Below are 9,756 nucleotides of genomic sequence, written 5' to 3'. Positions count from 1 at the left end.
GACCACAGTTTACCACAGTGCAACAGCTCCCCTCCCACTTCCTCCCCATAGTTACCTCTTCCCAGTGTCTATCCCTCCATACACTCCTGCCCCCTCTTCCGTCTTTTTTGATATATACATTTATTGCTATAAATTGCCCTTTCAGCACTGCTTTTGCTATGTCTCAGAGATTTTGGTATGTTGTTTTTTAATTTCATTTTTTATCTGTGCTATTACCCAATCATTTTTAAGGAAGGTATGATCCAGTTTCCATGTATTAGCTTTTTTCCCTTGATCTTCCTAGTGTCTATTTCTAATTTTATAGCTTTGTGATCTGAGAAGATACTTTGCTGTATTTCAGTGTTTTTAAATTTATTGAGGCTTGCTTTGTGACCTAACATATGGTTTATTCTGGAGAATATTCCATGTGTGCTGGAAAAGAATGTATATTGTCCTGTTGTTTGGTGAATTGCTCTGTGTATGTCTATAAGGTCAGATTGGTTGATTGTATTGTTTAGTTGTTATGTCTTGGTTGAGTTTCTTTCCAGTTGTTCTATTCTTCATTGTAAGTGGTGTTTTGAAGTCTCTTACTATTACTGTGGAGTTATCTATTTGTCTTTTCAATTCTGCTAAAGTTTGATTTATGTATTTTAGGGCTCTTTCCTTGGGTGCATATATATTTATTATGATTATGTCTTCTTGTTCAATTGATACTTTAATCATTATGTAATAGCCTTCCTTGTCTTTATGGTGGTTTTTGTCTTAAAGTTTATTTTGTCAGAAATTAATATTGCTACTCCTGCTGTTTGATTTCCATTTGCTTGATATATTTTTTCCAACCTTTGATTTTTGTATTGTTGTCTTTGTGTCTAACATGTGTCTCTTGTAGACAGCATGTTTTCTTTTCCATTCTGCAACTATCTGTCTCTTAATTGGCACAGTTAATCCATTTATATTCAGTATAATTATTGACAAGTATGATTTTATTGGTGACATATTGTTATGTGTTTTTTGTGGCGGTGCTGCTGATTTCTTTGTATACAAGTTTCTGTGCTGAGTTCATTTTGTTTATGATTTTTAAAATATTTCCTTTGTTGCTTTTTTTTTTTTAGTATTTGTATGCCTTTTCTCTTTTTTATTTTGATGGGAAGGTTTATTAATTTTCTTTGAGGTTACCCTATGATTTATTATTTTCTTCCCAACTTTAAAATAGTCTGTTATATCTCAAAATCATCTTGACTTTCTCTCCATTTGCAAGTTCTGTACCTGTACTATGTATTCCATCTTTTTGGTTTGTAGTTGTCCTCATTTACCAACTGATGTCTCTTGTTCCCTGTTTACAGTCTTGTAAGTTTATTTTCCTTTGCATGCTTCCATGTCTGGGTTGGTTTGTGGATTATGTTGTCATGTGTGTTAATCATTGGTTGTTGTCTGCTTTTGTTGGTTTTCTTGGCAAAGGACTCTTTGTAGCATCTCTTGTAAGGTTGGACTGGTTTTAACAAATTTCCTTAATATCTCCTTATCTGGAAATGTCCTAATTTTGCCATCATATTTAAGGGATAATTTTGCTGGGAATATAATTATTGGCTGATCATTTTTTTTTCTTTCAGGGTTTTATATATGTCATCCCATTGCCTGCCTTCTTGCTTGCTGAGAGATTAGATCTTAGTCTTACCAGTTGCCCTTTGTGAGTAACTTTTCTTTTTTTCTGGTGCTGCTTTCAGGATTATTTCTTTGTCTTTGGTTTTGGTAAGTTTGATTATGATATGTCTTGGTGATTTTGTTTTGGAGTATGTTTTGTTTGGGGTTTGTTGAACTTCTTGGATGATATCTTATCTCTCATCATATTAGACAAGTTCTCTTCCAACAAATCTTCGACAATTTTCTCTGTGGTTTTTGTTGTCACTTCTTGTTCTGGTATTCCAATTACATGTAAGTTATTCCTCTTGATGGGGTGCCACATAAATATGAGGCTTTCTTCATTTTGTTTGATTTTTTTTTTTTTTTTGATTGATCCCTTAAGAAACTAGTATTGAGAGATTTGTCTTCACTCTCACTAATTTTGTCTTCCATTGATCAGTTCTGCTCCTTTGCCCTTTCAATGTGTTACGTATTCCTGAAATCTTATTATTAATGTTCTGGACTCCTATTTGCTATTTTTGTGTGGTTTCTAATTTTTCATTCATTTTGTCAGCTTGTTCTTATATTATTTTCTTAAATTGTTCTAGAGTTTTGTCTGTATTGTCCTTAATTTTGTTGGTGTTTCTCTTGATTTTGTCAGTGTTTCTCCTGATATGTCTCTCAATCCACTAAACTCTCAAACTCACTGCCATGAAGGTGATTCAATTCATAGTGACCCCACCTTGGGTTTTTGAGGTGGTATCTCTACGGAAGTAGATTGCCCAGTCTTCCTTCCGAAGAGTGGTTGGTGGGTTTGAGCTGCCAGCCTTCTGGTTTAATTTGTTTGAATTCTTTATCTGGAAATTGCAATGTCATTTCTTCTTCCTCATCCCTCATGAGGTTTCTGGCTCTGTATTCGATCCCTTGTTTGTACTTCTTTATCTTTCTTCTTTGTGTGAATTGGGATTGTCAGTTATCTCCAAGAGATTGTGATGTCATAAAAAAACAAAACAAAACACTGCCATTGAGTTGAATTTGACTCCTAGTGACCCCTCCCTGGGTTTCTGAGGCAGTATCTCTACGGAAGTAGAATTGGTAATTGTATGTTGGCATGATTTGCCAAGCGTGTTTGTTTGTTTGTTTTTGCTTTATTTTGTCTTGATATACCCAAGGCTAGTGTGCTACTCTATTTGCTAGTTTTGAAGCATTTAGGCATTCATTTATCTCCTGGTGGTCATAATAGTGGATAAGAATGTGTGCACAGATCTCTGTTAGCTTTCATGTAGAGCAGCTGAGTGAAAGTTGGGCTGGTATTGGCCATCATCTATTGTTGATCAGTTTGTGCAGGAGCAGATGGTGGCCTTCACCTTGGAGGTAGAGCTGAATGAGATGCAGATGTGGTTGGTTGGTTGGGCATGGGTATTGAAAAAGCACAGCACCATCAAAAAAATGAGAACAAAAATCACAAAAAGCATAAACAAACAGCAACAACTGCAAAAAAGAAAAATGAATAAATGAAAACAAAACTAAAAGAAAAAAGACAAAAGTAGGACAAAGAGAAAAAGAAAAGCAATATCTGAAGGTCAGGGAAAAAAGAAAGAATAAGAATAATTAAGAAAAATGAAAAAATTAAAACAAGGAATGTGAAGAATGAAAAGAATTAAAGAAAGGAAAAAGGAGGGTACTAGTAAGAAGGAAAAAAAAATAAATAAATAAGAACCAAAGAATAGAAATAGAAAAGAAAGAATGAAAAAGTATAATTTAAAAATAAATAAATACAAAACTTGTGAGGCAGGGCATCTGGGCTTTTTTCCTGCTGGCCAAGCAGGCAGCAGCGAGCAAGGAACCCAGTCTGGGTGCTAGTTCCTGCCTACTCAGTAGGCAACTTGGGGCAGAGTGCCTGATCTCTAACAAGTTCCTTCTGACCCACATGATGTCTGGGGCAGGGCACTTGGACCTAGAGAAAGTTCCTTCTGGCTCAGAGTGGGAACAAGGCATCTGGTTCCAGAAGAAATTCCTGCTAGCTCAAAAAGCAGCTAAGGACAGTGCATCAAGTCTTAGAAAAAGTTCATGCTGACCCAAAAAGTAGCTGGGCACAGGACCCCTACTCTCAGAAAAAGTTGCTCCCATCCCAAAAGGGGTTGGTATAGGGTACCAGGTACCAGCAAAAGTTCCTGCCAGCCCATAATCCTGCTGAGAGCAGGGCAGGTGATCTTGGAACTAGTTCCTAACTACTCAGAAGGCAACTGGGGGTAGGGTGCCTGATCTCAGACAAGTTCCTGCTGGTCCAGAAGGTGTCTAGGGGCAGGATGCCTGGACCTTGAAAAAGTTCCTGCAGGTCTAAAAGTTGATTGGAAGCAAGGCACCTGGTTCCAGAGGGAGTTCCTGCCTGCCCAGAAGGCAGCTGGTGGCAGGGTGCCCAGTCTGGCATGGAATGCCTGCCAGGCCAGAAGGTGGGTGAGGGTGGGGGATGGGCACCTTTCCATTCACCAAGAGGATTTGGGGTACAGGGGTAACAAGGGGAATATATGACACCTTTCTGGTTGTCAGCCACCAGTGTGATTGCCCACATAGCCCTTGGTAAGTGGAGCCAATTATCAGGTTGCTGCCTGGATCAGATATTCACTTTCAAATATTCAAAATGGCTGTACTGTCAGACATCTCCATTTGTCTCCTTTTTCACTGTTTTCATTCAGGTTCTTCTACTAGTTGGTATTTTATCCACTTCTTTATCCTTTCCTTCAAAGCTCAGGGTTCCAGGATTTTTGTATCTGTTTCAGTTGGTTTCTCATTTCTTTGTTGTAGAGGGTCTGTGTAGCTTGTCTGCATATTCCAACATCTTGCTGGAAGTTCTGATAACTGTTAAGTCTTAAGTAAAATCAGTACACTTATATCAGGAGCTCTGGTGGTGTAGTACCTAAGGCATTTGACTGTTAACCAGAAGGCTGGTGGTTCAAACCCACCAGCCGCTCCTTGGAAGGAAGACTGAGCAATCTACTTCTGTAGAGATACTGCCTCAGAAACCCAAGGAGGGGTCGCTATGAGTCAGGACTGACCCGACAACAGTGAGTTTGTTTTTTGTTATACTGGATACCCACTTCCAGACATGATTATTTAGAAGATTTTGGTTGAGTCAAGAGTCTTTATTTGTAAACTGTTTCATAAGTAGTATTGGTTAAGAATTACTATAATAAGGCTCTTTGAAGGCAGAGACCAACTTTTTGATGTTCTTCCCAATGTTCAAAAATTATTTATTGAGTGAATGAATAATCCCTGCCATGAAAATGCTTATAATCTAGTTAAATGGGACATAGATAGATAGATAGATAAACTGCAACTTGTGAGAGTCAGAACTCAATGGGAATCTGTTCTGTTTCTTGATCCCTCAAGTTTTCTACCCTGCCCCTTTTGTGTCACTCATTTTAGTGGAAAATATTTAGAGTTTTCCTTCTCTGACAGGTTCTACCTTACACAGTTTCTGGCTTTCCCAGATTTTACTGTAGATCATCATAGTATGGCATTATGACTAGTACAGACCAGTGATTCCTAAAGGTCTCAAAACCACCTGGGAGTGCTCACTGAAAATATCCCCAGAGACTGATATAGTTGGTTTAGATGAGAGCCTGTTTTTCCCAAGTGCTCTAGGTGATTCAGGTATCAGTGATCATCAAGAATTTAAGAACCACTGGTAAAATAATAAATGATATAATAGAACTTACATGCAAATAGGGAAAGTTTGTTGGTATGGAATTTAACTTTTACAGGTGAATACAATTTCTATCAAGAATAGCAAATGCCAAATATACAATAAGAGGGTGATTAGCACAATATCACTAAGGCAAAGGAAGATACTGAGAGGTGCACAAGAGTTATAGACAACAAAGATAAATACTATTACATACACAATCCTGCAAGGTCAGTAACAACAAACAATAATCTATGAGTAGATACGTAGGCAGACATGCAAGCTAAACAGGTATGGACAGATGAACTGGACTACACCCACAACCATAGGTTTGGAAGAGGATATTTCTATATATGTGTCTGTATATGCTATAAATATATCCATGTATATAGTACAGCAAATGGGGCAAAATTATGAAAACTTGTAGTCATAACCAGTACCTTATAGGAATGAGTCATTGGGCTTGGGGACTTAGGGCCACAGTCTCGAGGAACAGCTAAGTCAATTGGCATAGTTGAGAAAGACAGTGTTGTACTCTACTATGGTGAGTAGCCATTGGGGTCTTAAAAGCTAGCAAGTGGCCATCTAAGATGCAACTAGTGGTCTCACCCCATCTGGAGGAAAGAAGAATGAAGAAAATCAAAGACTCAAGGGAACAGTCCAAAGAACTAATGAGCCATGCAAACCACAGCTTTTACAACCCTGAAGCCAGAGGAACTAGATGGTGTCTGGCTACCACTATTGAGTGCTCTGATGAGGACCACAGAAGGTCCTGGACAGAATGGGAGAAAAATGTAGAACAAAATTCAAAATCATAAAAAAAAGAGCAGACTCATTGGTCTGATAGAGACTGGTGAAACCCAAGACCTGGAACTGAACCCACCCATGGAGATCATTTTGTAGCCAGATGTGGTAGTTAAGGTTATGTGTCAACTTGGCTGGACCTGGTTGAGTGGCTGGGCAGCTGGATGTCATTATTCCCCATGGTGAGTGTTCTGGTTACCTAGTGCTGCTCTGACAAGAATGTCCCACAAATGGGGTGCTTGAACAAACAGGAGTTTATTCTCTTACAGTTTGGAGGCTTTAATTCTGAGTTCAAAATGCCAGCTCTAGGATCTGAGTGAAGCCCCTTGACTTTGGCCTTCAGCTCTACCTCTTGCTCCCAGCCCACTGAAGCTAGAGGCATCTCATCACTCAGGCAGCTACTGGCTGCTGAGGCTAACAAGCCCAAGGTCGACAAATAAATTGGCATAGTTCTGATGTTACCAAACCACATGGCAGACCATTAATTCAAGTCCATTTAAGTCCCAAAGTTGGTAGAGCATGGCAGGCTGCTGAACAATGACACAGTTACATGCAGGGTTCAAGCATGCCATAAGCTAGAGACCATTCCCAAAGCTGCTTCTTATACACAGGAAGCAGGCCATATCCCTAAAGCAGCTACTCAGCTGCTCCAATATATTCCACCATGGAGTTAATTACCATTCTTACCATGGGGAATAACTATATCCAGCTGCCCAGCCACTCAACCAGGTCTAGCCAAGTTGACACACAAACTTAACTACCACAGTGAGATTGGTAATTAACTTCATGGTGTAATCTATTAGAGCAGCTGAGTAGCTGCTTCAGGAATGTGGTCTGCTTCTAGTATATAAGAAGCAACTTTGAGGAAGGTCTCCAGCTTTTGGCATGCTTGGACTCTGCATGTAACCGAATCTTCATTAAGTACCCTACCATGCTCTGCTGATCTTGGAACTGTTTCTGGAGTTGAATTAGTGGCCTGCTGTGTGGTTTGGTAATATTGGGACTGTGCCTTTTTAATTGTCGACTTTGGGTTTATCAGCCTCAGCAGCCAGCAGCTGCCTGAGTGAAGAGAAAGCCTCCAGCTTCAGTGGGCCGGCAGCAGGAGGTAGACCTGAAGCCCAAGGTTGAGGGGCTTTCACACAGCCTCTACAGCCTGGCATTTTGAACTAGGACTAGCCTCCCAAACTGTAAGAGAATAAACTCCTATTTGTTCAAACCATCCCATTTGTGGTATATTCCTGTCAGACTGGCACTAGATAAGCAGAACACCAAACAACAAACAGGTCTATAAAGTGAACAATAACACTTGTGAAGAACATACTTCTAAGAACAATCAACCATAAGAAACCAAAAGGGCAATATTTGCCTCAAAACAAAATTCATAGGGCAAGAAGGGGCAGGAAAGGACAAATGGAAATGGGGAACCCAGGGAGGAAGTAGGAAGGGTGCTGTTACACTGAGAGAATTGTAACTAATGTCATGAAACAAAATGTGTATAAATCATTGAATGGAAAATGAATTTGCTCTGTAAACTTTCACCTAAGCCACAATAAATAAATAAATAAATAAATAAATATATATATATATATATATATATATATTTTAAAGCGCAAATGCCTAGCATGCAGGATACCACATCCCTCTTTTTCCACAAAGTTTGGTCTTAGAAATTTTTTTTTCACTCTCTAGATAGCCATGACTAATAGATTAGAGTTGGTGTGTGAGAAAAACCTATTTGCCAGTCCTGATTAAGTAATAGTGAAAGCTCAAAGGAGGAAGAGAATGAGCAAAGACCTTGAGGTAGGAAAATCTGTTTCCATGTTTGTGGGGCCAGTAAAACACTTGGAGCTAAAATGTCAAGTTCATGTTAAGTGATTAGTGGGAGGTACAGTTATAAGGTTAGGCCAGATTGTGGAAGGTTTTACGAGTTGGTTCATAACTACAGGTTGTAAGTTGGATGTTCATAACCTGGAGAATACCTGTAATCAAGAAAAAAATCTGACATTAGATTTGATCATGTTTCATGCAATGGTATGTGTTTTCCACAGGTAACCTTTGATGTAGCTTGGTCTCCGAAGCAAATAGACAGACGGTGCTATAATTATTCTGGAATTGCAGATGCTTGTGACTTTGTCTTTGTAATGTCATATGATGAAAAAAGTCAAATCTGGTCAGAATGTATTGCAGCAGCCAATGCTCCCTATAATCAGACAGTAACTGGTAAGAACCCACAAAATGATCATTTATTAGTAATATTAGTCCTACCACCTCAAACATTTATGACAGCTTTTAGTATTTCTAAGTTATTTGTATACATTTTCATACTGAGGTAAAAATCTTAGATCCTGGCTTCATTATATCATATCTTAATTGCTTATCAGATTGTGTAATACAAAAAATACTATTTAAAATAACAATTTTATTCTGTTAAATTACAAAGTAATTATTTAATACAGAGTTTTCCAACTGTGTTTCACAGAAGAGATGATAATTGTGTTCTATCAATGAAAGGTTTCTTGTTGGATACATTTGGGAAATGATACATACCTCATCTCCACCTCGATATTTATGAATGCACAATGACATTAAAGACTCTGAAAGCCCTACAGTAAAATTATGTGTCGAAAACTATTATCATGGAACCTTACTAATATATTGAACACCACTGCAGAGACAAGCTACATAGACTTTCTTCAACAAAGAAAAGAAAAACCAATTGACAGAGATACAGAAGATAATCCAGGAGCCCTGAGCTTTGAAAGAAAGTATACAGAAGTGGATTAGGCACCGACTAGTGTAAAAACCTGAAGGAAAACAGTGAGTACAGAGACAGATGGAGCTGCAGACTGACAACTACTCTGATGCACCAACAGCCTGAATATTTTCCAAGTGGTGTTGGGACTTGAGAATTGACCTAAAGATCAGCCTTGGTCGCCAAAAGCTGCAGGGACAACTGAGCTGCTGGCCAATGACTAGGAAGAGAAACAGCAAGGAGGGAGACAACCTGGGCTATGGACTTACAGCTGTCCGGAGGGTGCAGCCATTTTGATTGTTTATAAGCAGTGGCTATTTTGGATATTTAAAGTGACCATGGGTGCAGCCATTTTGAATGTTTACAAGTGGTGGCCATTTTGAATATTTAAAGTGACAGCATTCTCATTTGGAATCCAGGGACCTAAGAATAGGCTCCACTTGCCAAGGATGGCAGGGACGTATGGGAAGCTGAAAACAGGAAAGGAGACAGGTGGTGAGTGTATAAGTGCTGCCAACTAGTGAATAGAGGAGCACAGTACCCTGCTTACTTCGATAACATCCAAACAAAACAAAACAAAAAGCTTGGGCAAATCACTCCAACATACAATCATCAATTAAATATAAACACAAAAATGACACAATGCCTCAGAGACAACAGAGCATCACAGTCCACACAAGAAAGCAAGATAAAGCAGGAGAAACAAGGAACCAAGATACAGACCCAGAACTCATCCCTGAGGAAGAAGCACCACTGGAACTCCCTATAAGGAATTCAAAAGAATTATATTTAGGTACCTTCAACAGATTGAGAGACATACCAAGGAAAACACTGACAAAATTGAGGAAAACACAGAGAAAACCCTAGAACAATTTTGGAAGACAATACAAGAACAAAATGACAAAATAAATGAAAA

The 9,756-nt window shown here is 38.8% G+C and overlaps 1 protein-coding gene across 1 annotated transcript in view; it reads left to right on the top strand.

The window, feature by feature from the left end:
• Positions 1-9,756, top strand: part of CTBS (chitobiase) — a 28,756-nt gene that overhangs the window by 13,893 nt on the left and 5,107 nt on the right. The window contains exon 4 of the mRNA XM_007946161.2: positions 8,137-8,308. Coding sequence (XP_007944352.2) covers positions 8,137-8,308 — 172 coding nt within the window. The remainder of the gene's footprint in view (positions 1-8,136; positions 8,309-9,756) is intronic.

This window comes from Orycteropus afer, unplaced genomic scaffold (genome assembly GCF_000298275.1).
Source record: "Orycteropus afer afer isolate SDZICR_OR568_19922 unplaced genomic scaffold, OryAfe1.0 scaffold00152, whole genome shotgun sequence".
NCBI classification, from domain to species: Eukaryota; Metazoa; Chordata; class Mammalia; order Tubulidentata; family Orycteropodidae; genus Orycteropus; species Orycteropus afer.
The sequence above is the reverse complement of the archived record's forward strand: the minus strand, read 5'-3'. Positions and strand labels throughout refer to the sequence as shown.